General features: G+C 41.7%; 2 protein-coding genes and 1 long non-coding RNA gene across 3 annotated transcripts; 1 reads left to right on the top strand and 2 right to left on the bottom strand.

Annotated features, from left to right (window-relative positions):
• Nucleotides 1-7: 7 nt before the first annotated feature.
• On the bottom strand, nt 8-4,931 carry LOC105276985 (26S proteasome non-ATPase regulatory subunit 2). The gene is made up of 13 exons (XM_026968723.1): nt 4,178-4,931; nt 3,811-3,987; nt 3,504-3,690; nt 3,120-3,416; nt 2,886-2,968; nt 2,543-2,778; nt 2,261-2,399; nt 2,056-2,176; nt 1,793-1,992; nt 1,533-1,623; nt 922-1,209; nt 534-728; nt 8-473 (listed from the first exon to the last, which is right to left on the bottom strand). The coding sequence occupies exons 1-13, from the start codon at nt 4,516-4,518 to the stop codon at nt 255-257; spliced, it is 2,574 nt and encodes an 857-aa protein (XP_026824524.1). The 5' UTR covers nt 4,519-4,931; the 3' UTR covers nt 8-254.
• On the top strand, nt 675-1,427 carry LOC113561725. The gene is made up of 2 exons (XR_003406398.1): nt 675-765; nt 912-1,427. It is a non-coding gene; the product is annotated as an uncharacterized LOC113561725 (long non-coding RNA).
• Nucleotides 4,932-5,524: 593 nt separating the features above from the next.
• LOC105276984 (solute carrier family 2, facilitated glucose transporter member 8) lies at nt 5,525-19,583 on the bottom strand. Its single transcript, XM_011335074.2, has 6 exons — nt 19,319-19,583; nt 12,952-13,135; nt 12,591-12,762; nt 12,112-12,384; nt 11,174-11,482; nt 5,525-8,307 (listed from the first exon to the last, which is right to left on the bottom strand). The coding sequence occupies exons 1-6, from the start codon at nt 19,566-19,568 to the stop codon at nt 7,879-7,881; spliced, it is 1,617 nt and encodes a 538-aa protein (XP_011333376.1). The 5' UTR covers nt 19,569-19,583; the 3' UTR covers nt 5,525-7,878.
• Between the last annotated feature and the right edge of the window lie 1,910 nt (nt 19,584-21,493).

Here is a 21,493-nt window from a genome sequence, read left to right as displayed (position 1 = left end):
CTAACGAGACCCGTATGTCCGTCTCTACCTTCCGCCTCGGTCTTGCTTCACGCGGAGTCATCGCAGAAGCTTTTCAACGTATAAGTTTTCTTGAAGATGATACATTTCACGTCGTTCTTACAAAAGAGGCGAACCGGTGATTGAAGGTGGTCCCAGTAGAACATAAACTTGGATCCTTTTCAAGCCACCATAGTCGGCTGCAAGAAGATTCATGCGTTGAATCGTGCACAGGTAGAAGCGCTGGTATGGTACGATCATATTGCACAATGCGGACTTACTTTTTCGCGCAGGATCACGAAACCCTCGAGCACGCCGGAGAGCGACTCGTACTGGTCCGACGCTAATTCCGCCTTCTCGCCCGCGCACAGCAAGACCGGTGTGGTCTGTACGTGACCGCCAACAATGGATTTCGGGTTACCTGCTTTCCCCACGACGTCCACGCTTTGACCGATTCTCACCGACACCGGTAAATTCTGCAAAAGTGTTCAGTGAGTCATCGCGTTCTTCCTCTTTACGTCAATAAAATTGCATACCTTCAGGTTCTCATCCACGGTGACCAGCCACCTCGGTTCTATCGCGACTGCCAGGCAGTACATCAAATAGTGAGACTGCGACAGTATAAGATTTCTGCAATCCAGACAGGCGACCAGCACGACCATCAAGCCAGCCAGAGCAGTGTGATCTAGGACTCTCGAGGCGAATCGCAATGGTGATAGAGATAATGTGCCCTGAAAGGAGACATTACACGAGAATATAATCAAGAATGTATATAATAATAAATATTCATCGTATATCAAAGCTAGTTTGTCAGGAAATAACTACAGCTATCGCTTTAATTTTATTCGTTCACTCATTGCTATCAACTTTATCGAATCATAAGTTCTTTTATTTTTTTTCTCGTGATTTTAAAGAGACGTCTACCTTGCCCAAGTGTACCAGACCCTGAGAAATGCGCACGAGAAACAGGTGAAACGGATTCTTCGCATAGTAAGCCGCCAGCTGTCTCAACATCGTCGCCAGCCGCGCATTATTAGTACCAGCACCCACCAAGCCGAGGGCGAGGATTGCATTGAGAGCAACGTCGGCGTCTTGGTCGTGGCTGTATTTGTTCAACACGTCCAAGATCGCTGGCTCGGCATTTGATAGAGACGACAAAGCCAACGCGAGCGGCATGGCGCGTCGTGCCGGAGTAGGACCATATCTTCCGACCTAGATTCGTCAACCATTATCAAAAGATTATTGCAAAGAAGTAGCAAGACCTCACGAGCGTTCCCACAATAAATATTAATCAATATTAATTGCACCTCTTGAATAATTGTCTTTATCTCTTTGTGATTCCACCTCTAAAAAGGGGACGCAATATCTATTGAGCTACTGAATGTACCATAAGAACCCATAAATATTAATTAAAGTGAATCGAGATTTAACCGTCTCTTTGTCACCTTCTGCTCCTCTTCTTAGAGACGTACCGGAGAGCTTCCATAAATATTCATTCAAGTTTATTGAGAACTTCCTGTGACTTATCCTCTTACCTGACCAAAGATTCTCGAGTTCTCTCTTCCTTCCCCGAGTCCGACTACGCCCACTCCAAGAGATGCTATGGCCTGCGGTAGTCCGATATCCCTGATATTAATAAATCATTAATTATAATTCTTTGAAGGTAAAGTACAACGATTAAAAAGGAGAAATATATATATATTCTTTATTTATTTGTTTAAATGCGATTATTTCGATGCAATGTTGTTTCACAAGATTTATGTTTTTATAAATTTTGATGAAATATTCTTAGTACTTAGCAGACTCCTCAGCTTGATTGCCATTCTCCTTCGACGTGGTAGAGCTGCTTCGCGGTCTTCTTTGATCGCAGCAACTTGCCGTCGGGGTGTTGTCTGGTGTGGTTTTCACACTCGTTACCCCCTCGACCGTTTCTGAGCAGATCCTCAATAGTTCTTGCACTATTAACACGTCACCAGTACCCGCGTACGCGCAAATCTGCAACAAAATTCTTTTTATTAGAAATTTTACGAGAAATTTTATTTTTGACAAAAGTTTCACCTGTAACATGGTTTGCGACGCAAAGTTGTACGGTTCCGGCAGTGCCTCGAGCGCTGCGGATGGAGTTTCTATAACGTCCCGAGTCCCCATGTAAATCATTCCCAGAGCCAAGGCTAAAAATCTGTAATAAAAAATATCTCCAGGTATACTGTGTTTCCATGTGTTTTATTAAGAGCTATTTAACATGTAACATTATTAGCAGCACCTGGAATGCGTAATAGCGAGTTCTCTCTTGCACAGTCCTAATAATTTCAAAAGTATCTCCGAGGAAACGTCCGAGTCCCCCGAACCCACATTCACAAGGCCTAAAGCGATGGCAGTCAGTGACGAGATTTCCACGTTATCTGGAAAAACGTTGCCCTTAATTGTTTTATCTTCAATAAATAATCTCCGATGTGATAATTAATGCAAAATCGAACTCTTCTATCTATTTCGAAAACGAAATGGAATTACACTCATACTAATTACAACATTATATCTGCCTCACTTTGCTCATTGGCCAAAGCTCCAGAGAGGAGTTTGGTAACGTCCTTCCTTCTAGAACCCGCATAAGCCAGACCTAATCCCAAGACAGCTCCGATACGAAGAGTCTGACTGCTCGAGTTCACGTATTCGCTGAGAAGCGCCAAAGCCGGATCGCATTCATTACGAATTCCGCAATTTACCAGTCCGATGGCCAGCAAGGCACCGGATTTTATGTAATCCTCGTTCGTATAAAGATACCTACATAAAACGAACGCGCCATTTTAATAAACAATGAGCAGAGATTGAACTGACAAATTTATGAAGAAAAGTTCTCTTTTTTTCTTGCTTAATATTTCAATATTAACTTGTCGATGGGTACCAAACCGCCATCGACGTCCCACATGTGTATCAAACCTAGAGATGCGGTGGCTGACAGCATCCCGTGCTCCTGCGAAAGAAAACGGTTGCTTCCAGTAGCATTTTCCAAGTAAAATAAATTAATTATTGCTCTCACACTACAGTCTCAACAATTAGAGCTAAACGAAGTCTTTTTACGAGTCTTGCAATTTTAATTCTTGACATTTTTAAAGGATTTAAACCTTGTTTTTATACACCCAACAGTTGGACGTGTTTGCCATCAGCTTATCCTGTCCGAAACCCGCATGCATGAAACCGGAAACGAAGCTCGCCGCCAAGTTCGCCCTCGCGGAATCGTGCTCGATCTGCCTAGATCCGCTCAACAACCAGCTTTTGTAGATATCCTCCGGAAGTTTCGGCTCGAGTATGTCGAGCTCTCTGGCGAGGATTTGGAAGTGGGTGTTCACGTGGCCATTGCTGAGGATCACCTCGATATCCTTCGCATCGTTTCCATGATATTCCGTTCGCAGAGGTTGATCCTATTGATGAAAAATTATTATACAATATTTCAATGGATTATGGTGTTTTATTGATAATCATTTATTTTATATAAAAAGCGACGTTACCTGCATCCGGGCCAGGATGAATGCTAGTTGATTTCTCATTAAAGAGTCGGGACATGCGGTGAAGCATTTGGATACGAGCTCCGAATTCGCAAGTTGCAGCGCTACGAGAATCGCCCTGGTGTACTCGTTAAACTTCAGATATTGCTCCGTGGCGAACTCTAATATTTGTCTTCTCTCCGTGTCCTCGCTGAAGAATATACGTGCACATATGCACCAATTCAAACAATGCGGATAAAGTAGCAAGGAGAAAGCTCGGATAAAGTAAGAAGCAAGAACATGCTTCTGATCACAATCACGGTTTCGTCACCTGTAAGCCGCGCAGCTAATCAAGTAATGACACACTCGCGCAAAATTCGTAGAATCCAGATGATCCGGAAGAAGATTCAGCTCGTCGATCTCCAAACACAGGTCGCACGATTGGATCTCCGCGTTGTGTTTCATGTCGAACGCGATGATGCTTTTAATCAGCGGTGTGAGTTGGTTTCTGTTACGAGGACGCGGAAATAATTTAATCTTTCTTTCTTAATACTCTCCAGAAATAAACATATTTATGTATACGCGAGTAAGAAAAATTATTGGCGAGTGCATACTTGTCAAGATATTATATATAAAAATTGTTGCTAATGCTCGGTGCATCATCGCGAATAATGTGTCTTGAATAATCGATGTTTCACCTAATTTCCTGCTCCTCTTTGATCGGTGCATTGGTCCATTCGTCGACAATCTCTGCCTCGAGTTGCCTCACGTATTCGTGGCCCCACTCTCCAGGATTATCTACAAATCCCTTGATACAGAATTTCAAACAATCCTTGGATCCTGCAGCGGCTCCTGCTAGAGCAAGTACACTCAGGATTTCCGCAAAGCGTACTTTCACGTCTTTGCATGTAAGTCCATCACATGCGCTTTTCAAACTCGGATAAAAATTCCTCAGGTACTTGAGAGGTTTCGGCACGGAAGTCATCGAAGTCGTGGACGTGCGTATTAGCATCCTCAGGTGGCTCAACGACAGCAGCATGGCTGTTTCATCTGTACCCTGATGGGAGAATTACTTGGCCGATTCGATTTTCTTCCAAAGGAAGAAAGAGCCTCTTTTAACGCTTAGACTGCCCCGTCATACATACATGAGAATAGATTTTAACAACTTCAATAGTAAGTTTACTAACTTTTTATTAACTATATCTAGAGAGATGCTATGAAAGAGAATAAGATAATATATAATATCTATATAATTAATAATAATTACTATAATTTGTATAACATATTAATGTAAAAAACACGCATAAGAGATTAAATATTATCACGGCTCGAAATTAACTGGGCAGTTTAAGTGTTAATTATTAAAAGAAGAAATCGGTAAATCTCCCAGTTTCACGATGAAAACTTATCAAATATCGATCGATCGAAGTTTACTTTCAATACATCAACCGCTTGCAACAGTTCTTCCTGCAATCTTTTGTCCTCCTCGTTCTAAGTGAGGTATGTGAAATAATAATAAATGAGAACAGATTTCGATACAACATTGATGTTTTTAATGCATTTTTTAAATTAAAATATACGCTCACCAAATCACCTTCCTTATCCTGCTCGAGTTTATTCATCGCTCTTAATAAATCTTCTTGCTGCTTTTCGCAAAATATTTTGTCGCGTTTTGATAACGTCGAGCAGGACGTTCCAACTTTAATTAATGCGCTGTTAAATGAATTTTCTTACACGTCGTGTCACATAACTCGTGTGCAGCACACGGCTTTTGTTTTGTCAATCTGCGAAAACTGACGTTGCACGGCGACGATTATTATTTATTAACACATCAATCAAACGAAATTTCGGAATTTCGGGGAATTCGTGCCAGGAAATTTATGTTGCCAGTTTTATCGGAGTGCATGCGCGCAGTTTATAAAAAATTGATTGCAATATCTTCGTGTGTCAACAAATGGTATATTCAACAAATGATGACCAATGATGATGCTTTGAAAGGAAATCTCTCTCCTATAAATATATGTAGCAAAATATCACTATTAATGAGATTTGATTAAAATATATTTATAATTTATTTATAATTGTAACAATGTACAAAAGTATATCTGCGTGTATCGACGTGCGAAAGTATCTTGCGTACTAAAATATAATATATGTACAATATGTGTCTACACATGTGTCGATACTATTATCGACAGAATCGATTTGTTATAGAATAACGTGGAACATCATTAAGCAAGGTCTATCACTTTCAAACTCGATTTATCCGCATAGAAGATGAACGTTTTAATGTGAAAGGTAAAAAGAACTTATATGCATTCGTCATTCATTAAACAGAGCGCTCTCATACGTATTACGTATTATATTTTACAAAAGATTGTTTCAATAATTTTAGTCATATAGCCTGCATATTATACAGTATATACTGTAACATTTTATAAAAGACTTATTCGTTAATTGTTTGTGCGATCAGCGCTTAATTACAGAATTATTTCTATAATTATAAATTTTCATTCTGAATATATAGACTGCGTCATATAACATGTGTAAAATAATCCCAAATATAAAAAGATCAGTTTTTCACTAAGAAGATACGTAGCGTCACAGTTCTCGATAATATTGAGATGGTATTAAATTAAAAATTGTTCTTATTTCTACGATCTATTAAAGTAAAGAAATGCGTTGTATATTTAAAGATAGATAGTACTAAAATATCACTATGCAAGATATAATATGAATAAAACAATATAGAAATATCATTTTATTCATATATAAACTATCTTAAAGAACGACTGTAACTCAGCTAGTAATACGGTATTTAAATATTGCTTATCATTTAATTTGTATGACTAACTATTCATATTGTATGCAAAGTATGGAGAGCCGTATCTTATCGCACGCGATTAAACAACTGATTGTCAAATTATCGTCAATTTATCCGTTAACAAGGGCGTTACTTTAAACAACTGTACGTTATTGGCAGTCCTAACAATGCTAACTTATTTCTCTTTTCATTTAGTCACGATAAGATTTCGTCCAGACTAGGGCTCTGATTTTATTTTGTTTATCGAATATACGTGTAAACGTTAAACGTTTATCCGTTTACACTTATTTCCAGATAAACGTTTACTTGTGGGTAAACGTTTATTATACGATTATTATACGATTATTATACGAATTAAGGATCGAAGCTTCGAAGATGTGAAGTAGTCTTCGAAGGTCAATAACTTGAAATTATGCGGTAATCGACTACATGCAACCAATTTCAGCTTGTGTTATCCTCGTGGTGTAACGTCGTCGTCGTCCTCGTCGTCGACGTGGTGCAACATCGTCGTCGTCGACGTGGTGCAACGTCGTCGTCGTCGACGTGGTGCAACGTCGTCGTCGTCGACGTGGTGCAACGTCGTCGTCGTCGACTTGGTGTAACGTCAATGACAAGCCAATGACGAGCCAATGAAATTAAAAATAGGAGGTGGAGAAAAATGTTTACTTGTAGAAAAATGTTTATACGTAAGGCGCGATTATAACAGATAAACGTTTAATATACGTGTAAACGTTTTCCGTTTATACGTATAATACCTTAAAACACGTATATTCGGGAAAACGTTTCTAATGAACGGATATGCTAATTATACGTGCAAACGTGTTTCCGTTTAAACGTATAATAGCGAGCCCTAGTCCAGACCTTGATATTACCGGCGTTAATAATTATGTTCTCTGTATAGGCGCATTACAAAATGACTAGTCTCTCACCCGTGAAGCAGAGGTACGCCGTGAGAGTACGACTTCCCCCACTGCGTCCGTAGTCAGAATATTATAAAAATCGCGATTAGGATTAAAAATAGGATTAAAGATTAATCGTAATCATTAACAATCGCGACGTCCTCCGGATCACGGGCCAGACAGGAACTTGTTGGAAAACGTTCGAGGGAACGTTCACTGGCACGTCACAAATTCCTTCGCGCACGATTTACGAAGTTTCACTGACAATGGACCGTACCGAAGTACGACAACGCAAGTGCATTCGCAAATACATTACATGGCGTGATTTCTCTTCTCGTTACACGTACAATCGCAGTGCCTTGCCTCTTATTACGTAACGCGTTAGGAAGACGGAGAGGTTGAAACGCCATTTCGGTCCCGTGCGTGGAGAGAATCCTCCGCGCGCAAAAATAGAAACCATTATCTTCTATGTACAAAATGTGCTCGTACACTTCGGTTTCCTCGATTCTGGCAGTAGAATGATAGGCACATAGATTAATCAGGTTGAATTCCACTTGAATTCCCCTTTGTCTCGACGAATACCAAGTTCTTCTCTCGTGGGCACCGTGAAGAGACCATCATCGAATGTACCGTTTGCCAAGAGATGCCGAATTTTCGGGGTGTCGCGCAACTGCCCTCACTTTTTCGTCACGTTCTCGACGTCCTGGCTGATCGAAGTCACCCCGTTGAGCTCGTCCTGGATCTCCTGGAGGCTCTTGCCCTTCGTTTCCGGCAGTAACAACACTGTGAAGATGACGCTGAGGATAGAGAAGCCTCCGAACGTCCAGAAGAGCGCGTAGTTGCCCAATGCCTCCTCCATGGTGCTGGAGAACTTGGTGATGAGGAAGGCCAGGAACCAGCAGACGGATACCGTAATGCCGGAAGCCTTCGCCTTGACATTCGACGCAAACATCTCTCCCATCACAGCCCACGGCAACGAGCCCCAACCTACGCTGTAGGTGGAGATGAAGACGATGAGCGCAACCACCGGTAGCCAGGATATCTGCTCCAACACGTCGGTTGCCTGCACAACCTCCTTCAGGTAGAAGTACAAGCCCAGGGCACACTGTAAAGTGAACAAATAATGGTAATAATAATTATAATACTAATAATAGTAATAATAGTAATAATAATACTCAAATCTTTGTAAAGGAAGTTTTTTAAAAATTACCAATTCCTATCAAATTTCTGAAATTTAAATATAACAGAAATGTATGCAAGAGAAGTTTCATAAATTGAACGCATGTTATATACAGGGTGAGGCACCTAAAACAGGCCACTTGAATATCTCGGCTGTTATTGGTGATAGAAAAAAATGTGTCAGACCAAACTTGCATGGTTTCGAGGGACACATACTTTTTTCTAAATAATTTTTTATTACGTGGACGCGTAGAGGTCATTTGAAGGTCAACTTCGTTTTTTTAAATGGTATGATGTGTTTTTTTACGTACCATCTAGTAGAGCGTTTGAAGATGCGCACATTGATCTACGGGTTAAAATCATTCAAGGTCACTGAAGGCTAAAATTTCTAAGTGCTAGAACTTTTTCATTTCTGAGTTTACGGTATTTTCAATAGCAGAGAACTCTAGGTAATATAAAAAATATAGATATCAACAACTCAGAACTTCTCGGAAAAGAAAATATTTCTAAGGGCTAGAACTTTTTCATTTCTGAATTTACGGTATTTTCAATAGCAGAGAACTCTAGGCAATATAAAAAATAATGATATCATCAACTCAGAACTTCGCGGAAAAAGAACAAATTTCTACGGGCGCTCTACTAGATGGTACGTAAAAAACATATCATACCATTTAAAAAAACCAAGTTGACCTTCATATGACCTCTACGCGTCCACCTAATAAAAAACTATTTAGAACAAATTATGTGTCCCTCGAAACCATGCAAGTTTGGTCTGACACATTTTTTTCTATCACCAATAACAGCCGAGATATTCAGGTGGCCTGTTTTAGGTGCCTTACTCTGTATATTTTTAAATAATAAATAGAAGCTCATAGAAGAGCAAAAGAATCTTTCAAACGTCAATTGGCATTGCTTTTCATTTCCTGAGAGTTCCCGGCAGTCTGAAATCTCAGATTTCAAAATAGTTCGATGATGATGAAAGAGCTCTGGATTATGATTCTCTTTTTCTCTCTCTGTAAACGCCCATTTCTCAGAGAGGCACGCAGAATTGCGCGGAATTGATTGAATCGTCCGTCTGCGCCGCTTTATCGCGAGTATAACGTCTGCTTTTCGTCAGGAATTCGCGTCGATTTACGTAATCGCACACACATGGAACGGACGCGCATGGAAGTTCCCGCACTGAATTGCATCCCGATGCAATAACGATTGCCGCATTCCGACGGAATACGCGTATGTATATCGGCATGCATAATGATGATCGACCTTCCTCGTCGCGGGCATTGTGCATCCCGCGATGCACTTGTTGCATTTTGCATTCACGCTGGACGTCCCCGAGACTGCGAGGCTCCCATCTTCGCTCTTCCATCCTCCTTCTATCTTTCCTTCTCCACAGTAGTATCGCAAAAAAAAGAGGAAAAAAAGAAGAAAAAACCGACAATTCTATATAAATCGCGAGCCTGCACGTCGGTTGCGATTAATAATTAAATCCATCGTCCCGTCCTCGGAAGAGCGCGATAACAGAGAGCGATTAAGGTGTGACATGTATAACTGCACTGAGAAAAATATCATGACCTATCTAATCGGATAATCCAATTACATAGTAACAAACGGATATATCCAATTAAATTGTATGTTAGACAAAGAAAATGCTCGGATATATCCGATGAAGGTAATCGAACATATCCATCATTTAATTGGAAAACAAAATTAACAATCGGAAAACTATTTAATTGGTTTATCCGATGGAAATTTTTCTCAGTGTGCATCGGGCGCGATTACACGCACGCCTGCCGTGAACACACGGCCGTGGTATGCGTTTAATGATCTGATGCATGTAATCCACAACGCGAGCGTGGTGTGGAAATGAATCAGCTCGCGCGGATGATCCCGCTGAACGCAAATTCCGCGTCATCGATCTTGGGAGAAACCCGTGAGGGAATTCTTCGTGGGACGTTCATTGTTCTTGTTGGAAAATCAGGGTACGAAAAGCGAAAGGATTTTATTTTCTGCATTTTTCTCAGCTTGGCGCGTTTCACGATGAAAACACATGAAAGTGTATTTTATTTTTCATCAATAGTCTTGGTGATAACAACAGTGTTCAAAGAATTGCCCGAGTTCATCAGTCTGCTGTGAAGCGAGGAAATCTCTATGAGAGATGTTCCATAAAACCACGAGCAAACTTTACGCGTAACCGCGTTGCGCATCTATTCTCTCATGAATACGCTAATTTCGAATAGATTTTTCATGCAAATTCGCTAATCGATCCACCGTTTATCAAGCGAGACAAAGAGTAGCGTTCAACTTTGTTTAAGTTTTACGCGACGACAAGATACATTAAATGCTCGTTTGACAAGAGAGATTTTCGTATTATAATACCAAAAGAATTCACAAACCAAAAAAAAAGAAAAACCGAAAATAATCCAGCTTTTACTGTTAGTCTCCTCTTGCTCTCTTTCAAGGCGAGTGAGACATTGTCGATCTCTCTCGCCTGCTTCCGAGAACGTAATCCTAACTTTAGCACTGTTACAATTGATTTCTATGGGCAATTACCGTCGCCAATGAGGCAGACACTTTCAAATACGATCAAGAAACTTTGCCGAACCTTGTCGAAGACAAAGAAGGACTTTGCTTTTTCTCAATACACGAGTGTTTCAGCGTGTCGCAAGATCTTAATGAATCAAACGAAGAGAAATTTTCAGAATGAAGTTAAACTGAACTGCGAATTTATGAACGACCATTGATAGAATCTCTAGCCTGAAAAATAGGACCTTTCAGATCGAAAATCTGCTTACCAAGCTGACTACCTCGCCGATACCGGAGAAGACGAGGAGTATCCTTCTGCCCGCCCTATCCACGACAATGGGCGTCAGGGCTGAAGCTAACAGTTGCACAGCACCGATGACGATCGGTGCTTGTTCCGTTGGCACGGAACTTCCGGCGGCGATGAAGATCTTCTGCATGTAGAACAGCACGACGTTGATCCCGGTGAACTGCTGGAACATCACCATGGTGCAGGTGTAGATCAGGGCCTTGAAATTGGCCTTTACCGTAAACAGATCGGAGATGCTGACTTGTTCCCGGAACGCCTCGTCGAGTATCACCTGAAGAATACAAAAGAGCATATTACTTATCGGAGCATATTACTTAGCGTGCGAATCAGAATTCACAGATGCAGGCAAGAAGTTCTTCCAAGTGACACGTGTAAGAAGTTAATCGCTTCAGCAGGTGCGATTGAGAAAACACTCGCGTCGGTTCCGAAGAGAAACTGCGTTGCAGGAAGGAAAACGTCGTGCAAGGTAGTCATTATTGACCCCGTGAGCGGTATCGTTTAGGATCAAGGAACGGCCTTAGCCGCGACCTCCTTTACTTAACGTGATCTGACGGACAATACACTCGGACAGACATGCGTCCAGCAATGATCGAGCACGTGTTCGTAGTCGATAAGAGCATTAGCGATTACCTTGTCACTCGAGTGGACCATGAAGAAATCTACTCGGCGAAGCTGTACATACTCGCGAGCGGAATCACTAATTTTCATTAGAATAATTCGCGTCACAAGCGCATCATTAAATCTAGCCGCTAAATCTTGATTCGATTCTTTATTTGCGAAAAACTCCACTAGAGATTAAATGGTGACGGAATTAATTTTTAATGTCCATAGTTTTAAAAATCTCCGAAATTTCAGGATTTTTAAAGCTGATAACGTTTGGAAAATTGTTGTATGGCTCACCTGTATTTCGTCGGCCTCTTTCTGGACAGCCGCTTCGGATTTGCTTCGAAGCTTCGCTAGGGATGTGATCGCTTCGTCCCTGCGGCCCTGAGCAAGAAGGAAATATGGAGACTCTGGCATCATCATGAAGCAGACGAAGAAAAGTATCGGCAGGATGGCGCAGACGATCCAGAAGACTGTGTAACTGACGAACGGCCCGATGGCATAAGAATACAGCAAGCCGAATGTGATGAAGAGCTGAAGAAAAGAGCCTAGTGCTCCTCTGATGGAGACCTGCGAAAATGAACAATACATAACAATTACATAACATTTGTAGATACATATGGTAATGGATAACTTTAAAGAGATTCGGAATAACGCTCTTATATTTTAATCAGATCGAAATTTTAAGAATTGCAACAAATGTTTTCATTTCCAAACAGATACACATCGAACGGAGAATGATTCAACAACAATTACAAAAAAAATTGCGAATTTACCTCCGCGATTTCGCCGCAGTACATGGGCAGAATCGTGAACGGGAAGCCCAGGGCGATTCCAAATATTAACCGAGCAATGTAAAACTGAGCGACGTGATTTGCGGTGGCGACCAGTATCCATCCGATCAGAAACGGCACCACGGAGCACAGTAACGACCGTTTACGACCCCACCTGTAAAATCGTCGATGTGAGAAAGACGTCAGATCGATTTCCACGTTGAAGCAGTCGGATCCACGTCTCAACTTCTCGTAAATGATTCGACTCCAATTTGCTGCGTCGAGGAGCGGAGAACGCAGTCAAGTCGCAGAATTATTCGCGAATGATGTAACTTGCGTATTTAAAATCAATCAGACAAGCTACCTTTCTCCGAGGTATCCCGAGATGAAGCTGCCAATGATCGCGCCAAGGGCCACCAGCGATCCAATCCAGGAACTCTGTTCGCTGCTAATCGGCGAACCTAAGGGCCCACCATCCTTCTCTAACATTGGGAGGATCGGACTCGTCCATCCCAGCATGGCACCGGTCGCAACGACGCTCAGATTGCCTGTAAAAATTGTAATATTGAGGGTGAATAAATATTGAATAAAATCACATAAACATCCGTGTACTTGCAATCGACGTCGTCAATTCTTCGGCATTTGACGAGTTGTTACAGCGCGCCGTTAATCTGCGGCTCTCGTATCTAAAGCCCGTGTCTTCTGATTACTATTTTATCGCCGGTGGGATTCGATAAAGCATCTATTGATCTATCCTTAAATTTGTATTAAGCAGATAAACGCGCAGAGATAAATTATGTATGCTGTATGCACACCTACCCGCTCGTGTCTCTCGCGTGTATCAGCGGTTCTCCAAAGTGTTATCGCATATTTAAGATACCTCTATTGTTACGTCATTTTTTAAAGACGACTACCTCGGCGATTTCCGCTATTGTTAATATTGGCTCGGATCACTTCTTAATCGCCGCAACTCGTAACTTGATTTCGGTCGTCGTGGAGAAAAGTGCCTGCGCCTGAGGGTGATTTTATCTCGAGGGATTTTGGCGGAAATTGCGCTTTTTATCGTCCTCCGAGGAATGGAGACTTTTCTCGCGAGGGTGTTTTCCGCGCCTCGAGATTAGCAATTCAATTATGTTTAGCTGCCGGCATTGCCCCGTCGAAATACGAGTCAAAGCGTGCTTTGAAGGCTTTTCCGGCGATAAAGCGGTTTTGCATAATTGCGCGTTTCAGACAATACGGTGAGGCTCAAGGCCCGCGGCGCTTCCGGTTTTATAGCGTCCGCAGCACGTTCAAAGACCACAAATGCCTACGTTTAAAGTGCAACAGACAGAGAACAGTCACGGCAACCACGCAGATAAATCGAAGCAGGATAAGCCGGACTGATCTAAAATTTCCAGTGACTCCGTCACAAACAGGCTATCGACCTTTCGGTGAACTCTTGGCGAACGATCAGAACCGCTTAATTGTAATCTACGTCTACATAAAATAGATAGACAATCCGAGCTGCTGACTTTACGGTTCTGTGGGTCGATGACCCGCGATAAGTGAACTGGGGATAACCGATTTTTTGACCCGTGAGTCCTATAATCAGCGTCGTTGCGTGGGACTATCACCTCCGTGTTTTCCTTTGACCTATTTCCGAGCGATCACGCATCGCCATGATTCTCGATTCCGCTGTGCTCAGCGAGTTTCCTGTCGGATGACCGCGCGAGCTGACGCCGATTATCTGTCGGCGGCACCGCGATAATTAATCGGCACAGATTAATTATCGCGAGCTTGCAGGTCTGGAACGATACGCATGCAGTCTCCGTGATCCTCTCGTGAACCTGCGGCGAGGTAACACGGACAGGGGGAGAAAGGGAAGCAGCGCCGGATGCTACAAGAGCGGTCAACGGCGCCGGAAAATTTCCGCGTTGATAAGCGTTCTTTTTTATTTTATCATTTTTTTTCGTGAACCTCGTATCATCCGTTAATCACACCATACATCCGCATGATTCGGCACATCTCGGCCGGTCATGATAAAATTCATTTCATCTGCGTGTTATGTTATAATTTTAAATCCAGTTACTAAACTTGCAACGCAGACGGTGTCGAGAAATTTACGATTCGAATGCGATGAATAAAACTTCATGTAATAAAAATTCGATTAGCAGTTAAGAATAAATTTTCCATTGACGAACAATTAGTTCTTCAGCCAGCTCCCGGAATTTGCGGGGAACGATGATCGCGCAATGAAGCAATGAGGTAATGAACGACGATACGATCTTCCTGTATTAATCGTGTTATTATCGTTATTATATCACAAATGTCACAACCGATATTAAACGATACACTCTGCCCAGAGACATTTTTATCAGGAAATTAAGCAGTGACATTGCGCAAGAACTTTTTATTGTGGCTTCAAACAGAGCGGCTCTTAACTTCTCCGCACAATCTTCTCAAAAATTAGCTATTTTTAAACAAACCAGCACAAAGTATCGCGAGACTATCATTAGACGAAAGATGCCGATACGAGGAAGGCGTGTCGAATAAATTTTATTATTGCCACGACACAGTGATACACCTCTGCCCTCCCCGAGATAACAGAGAATTGACGATGATTTGTCGTTGTCGACTGGATAATCCATCCTGAACATTCCGTTTTATTCGTGAGCTTATTGAAGCTGCCGGATCTCACACCCTTATCAAGATTTTTTCCCAATTCGTATGTGACAATTCTCCGCTTCTGCCCGCGCCGCGCTGAACGTGCCGGATTATTGCAGAAGAGAAACAGCAATGGACAATACAGACAGTACAAAACGGTCTCTGCAAACGTGAAACGCAATATGAACAATATCAATTAAATCTACAGCTTGCGATATTGCTGGTCGGAAAGCATCAGATGCTGATCGAGGGTCTGAAAGATCTGACAGCGAGCTAAACGAATGCTAATTTCTGTTCACGGGAATATTTCAAAGAGCTTGAGACACTCGGATGTTTGAGATGCTGTTAATATTTATTGTTTATTATAGTAAGATTCACAAGTTGCGAGACTAGAATTATTATAATTTTTGATAACTCCGGTGCGGGATTAAATATCGAGGCACTGACAATCACGACGATCGGGAGGAGTGCAGGCATCAAAGTCGCTTTTACCGGCGCGATAAGGAAATTGATAAGGAAGTTACGGCCAATGAAAATTGTGGCGGCCGCACCACTCGATGCAGGAAGAACATGTCCCTGGTCCATTGATCGCCGAAATATTGGGTCAGTTAAAAAGTTTAGTTTGACTTTTGCATCAATTTTACTTTATTGCATTTAATAGAAACAGATTCATCAATCATGCAAAGTAACCATCGTTGTCTATGATTAGACATAATTATATATGATGTAGGCATTATCAACGTTGTTGCCTGCATTATACATGTAAATTAACTTGAAAAATTAAAAATTGAAACATTCTTTCTGACTGACTCAATAACAAATAGCGATAATGCATTCGATGAAAATATAACTAGTTTTCATGCCCGATTTAGCAGTAAGATAGCAAAGGGGAGGGGCTCGACGGATTATTACGCGTACGTTCACGCTCGATTCTAGATATTTAACGTCATTTACATTGCATAACCGTTCGCATTAAAGTTGCGTCAAGACCGGTTGACAAACATTGATGTACGCAAGACGAAACGTCAAACTGTAGTTTCGACAGTAGCAAAAAATTGTGCAGCGTATTATTATTACAAATGGGAATGCGACGCGAGATGGAATAACGCAACTGATAGACGGGAGGCGTGTCATCATCTGTCATCATCTCTGGATATCCGCGATAACCGAGAAAAGTCCTGATTGTACGCTCCATTAAAAAAGGTAATATTTCTTTTTGCACTAGCATTATCTGTCGCATAGTTATCGGGCTTTTTAAATAATAAACTTGCGTCGATACGTGCGAGATCTTGTCGTCGAACACTGATAAGGACGTAAGTGTAATCAAATAAAAATTCCATCTCGCGATCGGCTCTCTATTCTTTTCTTTTTCTTTTTTTTCTGCAACCTTCGTGCGCCTGGCAATTAATTTATTCGCGCTGCGTAGTCCCCGCGTATTTAGCGTAACAGGATCGAGACGTTTGTTTACGAGCATGGGGCCGGAAATTTCAGATGGACAGGGGGAAACGAAGCGGCGCAGCTTCTGAAACGCGCAGAAAAAAGTCGCATTGATTGTGCAAAAAATTCCGCAGGCGGAGAAGTGCGTTGCGTGCGCGACCGGAAGCTCGTTCGTTGACATAGATCGCGTTGACAAATCGCAAGATCGCAAAACAGCATCGGTACACGCGTCCTGGCAAATGTCTATAGCTAACGAGCACGGCCATGAAATGTCTGGCCTTTCTGGTCAACGAGTACTTTGACGTCACGAGGACAAGTCGATGCTACGATTGACGGTCGGAGTCGGTACGCCACGCTCATGTTTATAACAAATAGAAATCACCCGGTTAATTCCCGTATAAATACATGATTAAGCGGATAATGCGAGGGAGACATCCGTTCTCCGCTCAAGGATTTTGTTGCTCCTCCGACTCGTGCGTCTCGATCGCGTGCGTGCCGATCACGCGGACCGCAGAATTCGCGATCGTCGCGTGTCGCAGGCGATTTGGATCTCCATCCCGAAACCGTGTCATTCCGTTGCATCCGCGAAAATTTCAGTAATTCAGCTCCGCACTTGAGGATACTCTCATAGAATATGATTGAGAGAGACAGAGAGAGAAAGAGAGAGAGGAAAAGGACGGTAATTTAATAACGCCGCGAGAACGGCAAGAGAAGCGCGTGGTTCCACTTCCTTTGCTCGCCTTCGGTTCTCAATTTTGGAAACGGGATTTCCGCCAATTCGATCGGTAATCATTATCGATTAGAACGATCAGAGAGAGAAAGCGACAGAGGGAGATAGATAGAGAAACTCACAGTTGCCATTACGAATTCAAGCGATCCGTTCCCGCGGGGGATTCACCGCTTCGGAGCCGCCGCTCGTACACCGGTAATGAGGAAGTAGTTTAAGCCGATTGCGATCTTTGTCAGTTAAGATTGAATTCGGTCGAGCACCGGATGCAAATCGTTTAATATTCCCGACAATCGGCTACGCGAAGGACTCGACGATGGACGTGAATCGCACTCGTTTTACTCCGCGCGGCTGTTTCCGATGCTAATGCCGTAAACTATTGCATTAATCATGCCTCAATCATCGCCGCGATTATCGAGCCGAATAATGATTTCGGTTTTTTCATTTTTGCCGCACATTGTGCGAATTTAATAGAGATTTGATTAAACGCTCCTTTTTTTGCGCGACTCGACAATTTTGATGTTTTTCGCCGCAGAAGAGATTTTAATATTGTAATTTAGAAAATTTGCGTTCCTGACGAGCTTATTCTTTTCTTTGAAAGAAGAATATTTTTCAACATACCGTAAATGCTTAAAAATACTTTTTTAAATCAAAATTCAGTTATTTTAATAAATTCTCGGTCTTTTATCCGTTACGTTTGATAAAAAGTGCAACCGTGTTGTTCTACCGATTTACGCAAATTGCATTTGTTATCTTTAGTGTTAACATGTAATGATAATTGAGCAATTAGCGATGAAGAATATACACGCGACGCAAATACTGTTTAATATTATTACAATAATATTTGCACTTGGATGCACCATTGCTGCACAAATTGCTGCATGTATTCACCTGATTCAATATTTCCATTGCAATTTTTAAAATATTGTTGTTCATGTCATGCACATGCAAATACCGTACAATCTCCTTTAAAATTTCATATAAACTGCTTTTAATATAATGACCGTTAAAATTAAATCTTGCTTTGTTATATGGCAAGTTCATTTTTTTTTTAAATAACTGACCACTAAGCCAGAATTTAAAAAGATAAAAGATATCGAAGCAGTCGTAAAATATTTAAAGATATGCTTAACACAAATTCTAGATAATAATTTTCGCCGATAGCAATAATCAACGCCGAAAAAATCGTGCTACACGCATGTGCAGTCTGCATCTGCAGCTGCAACGTACAACACGTGGTGCGAGCCGGGATTGCACCTCTTCATCTTCCTCAATGAATATCATTCATATCAAAGGGAGTAAATGCACCGTTAAAAAGCGAATCGAGTGATCCATTGTCCCATCAACTAATCTGTCTGCTAAACCCTACAAGAGACTGCGCCATGCTGCCTCTAAGAACTTCAAGAAGTACTTAATCTATTCTTCTCGAAGGAATTCGAAGTGATCTTATGTTTAGATCTTATTGAAGGAATCTTATTGAAAGAATGAAATCCAGTTTAACGCTGTAATATCATGAGTTTTAACGTCTATTTTATGAAAGAAGTGTCTCTTCACCTTAGGCTTGTGTCCTTAGGCTTTGAAAATAAAAATAGTCGAAACGACTTTGAACTTGGCTACGTGTCAAAGAGCTCTATCAACATCAGGCCGCAGATTAATCGAGCCGCTAATGTAAAACCGATTATTTACGACTTGTTAGTCGTAATTATGAGAATTGTCTATTACAATCGCTATCATCAAACAAATGTTAAACGCCAAGTATAGAAGTATAAAACATTTTTTCAACTCTACTGCAAACTCCACTTAAAAAAAAAAAAAAAAAAAAACAATAAAGAGACATCAATCCGACTTGCAAAAATCAGGAAATCCTTAATGCATCAATCGCTCTTATCCCGCAGGGTGCTCAACCCCTTGTTGGGAGACTTACCCGCCGCCGCGGCCAGGAACTGGACCAGCTTCGAGCCCTTCTCCGTCATGCTTTCGGGGTGATGTACGGCGACGACGCACGATGATGTCCTGCAGAATTTCTTGTCGCGTTCCACGTTCAACTGCACAGATTCCTTGTCGGGGGTGGCGGTATCAAACACCGCCGAAGAGGAACTCACTGGTACAGGGCTGTAGGCATAGTCTTTATACGAGCGCCCCTCTATCTCCTCGTTACCGCGAGTGGGGGTCATTTTTCTCGATCTCTCCTTCTCTCTCTCGTACGGCTTCCTGTAATCGTCACCACGTCTCTCTCCCACTCTCTTCTTTTGTCGCTATCCGCCGAGCGCAATGTCGATCACAGTTGATCGTTCGAGGATGCAATGACCGACGGCGTCTCGAGTCCTAGACCCTGAAACCGAGCACGAGGTCAAGGTCACCGAGCGTTGCAGCAGGAGAATCGCAGGAGAACTGTTTCCTCATCGAGAACGATTTTCTTCGTCTGGGAGGAAATTGGAGTATAAGATTGTATAAGACAGCAGACGAAAATTAGATATAATTCAAGATGACTTTCGCTCTGAATCGCGTTAATATTGAATTGAGTTCATCCACACAAAACTGTTTTAATAATTGCCCGAGAAATCCTTTGTCTGTTTTAATGTAAATGCACAAGAGACGCCGGTAAAGCGTCCGCGTGTATAGGGTGTATCGCCCCAATCGAAGATGATTCCCCTATCCTGGTGCTCTCCCTAATGTAAGCGGAAGGAAAATCGATAATGCGTGCTGTACCAAACTCGCTGTAATAACGCTAATGCAAGAGCGAGCGATCGATTAAACCGCGAAGCGAAATCAATCATGGACGGAACGTTTTTCTTCGTGTTTTCTTTAGCGCAGCATCATTATTTCGATTAACTTTATCCAATGCATTCGTTAATCCACCAGATGCATCCACACCGGAAATCAGATTACACACTTTGCAAAGATCGGCCATCGCTACTATTTTTTAAATAACAAAACGGGATGTTCGCGACATTTTTATCCGCTGATTGAAATACGTAGGACAGGGTAATATTCGAAGAGGCAATTCTCTGACTAACTCCGCCCACTTACGTCAACAGAAAAATCAATAAAATCCAGGACAAGATTTACTGGCGTCCTATGATGCTTACTCGCAATCGACACTGCGTGTACACGCATGAATATTGCCCGACGACAACAATTTCCACTTTCCGATTCCGAGAGATGCAAGATCGTGAACAGCAGTGAACAAACCGCGTCAAGAATAAAGTTGCGGAAATAATTATGTAATAAATTTTTAATTTCTTCACTAACATTTCAATTAGCATTTTCCATTGATTTGAAACATCACCGAACACAGCTTTATCGAGCAAAAGAGTCGTATAAAAAATTTTAATAGACATGACTTGGTTCGTCTATTAAAATTGGTGACACACTTTAGACAGAGTGACAGACAATTGGTAACAAACTTTAGAATGACTTTAATGTGGATCTTGGCGCACTTGTGAACGGAATCATTCTGTTCGAAATTGGGCTCAAGTCTAGAGTCTCATTCATAAAGTTGATTAAAACATCAAAAGGTGCATTATCGATCAGCAACAAGACTTTGATGTATCGCTGTACTTGTTTTTCCAAAATTTAAAAAATCCACCGAAGCTCTCGAGATATTCGATAGTATCGCATGATCGATTTCGCGGCCAAAATGCGTCAAAAATCCGATGTACGTTTGAATGATTCTAATAGCGGATCATCCCGCGCGAATGGAACAATTATTATCGCTCCGATAAAAAATCTCACTTTTTATACTCACATGTGGATTGTCGAAGAAATCTTTATGAAGGACCGATAATCGTGCGGAGAAAAAGATTAACGCAAATATGTACAAATCGACGATGATCTAATTGTGATCTATTGTTTGTAGCAACAACGTGACAGAGCAAGAATCACTATTCCCGTCGATGCGGAGAGTTCGCCGATGAAATCTGCAGGGAAACTCGGAAAAGAGAAGATTCGAAAAGCGAGAGAAGTGCACTTACCGGCGTCGCACGTGCGCCTTGCAAAAATGATCTTTTCGCCGAGTAACAGCTGTATTATAAGCCAACGATTATTTTCTTACGTAATAAACAAGGTGCGATAGATAGATTATCGGAATGTGTGTCGT

This window comes from Ooceraea biroi, chromosome 3, assembly GCF_003672135.1.
Source record: "Ooceraea biroi isolate clonal line C1 chromosome 3, Obir_v5.4, whole genome shotgun sequence".
NCBI lineage: Eukaryota > Metazoa > Arthropoda > Insecta > Hymenoptera > Formicidae > Ooceraea > Ooceraea biroi.
The sequence above is the reverse complement of the archived record's forward strand: the minus strand, read 5'-3'. Positions and strand labels throughout refer to the sequence as shown.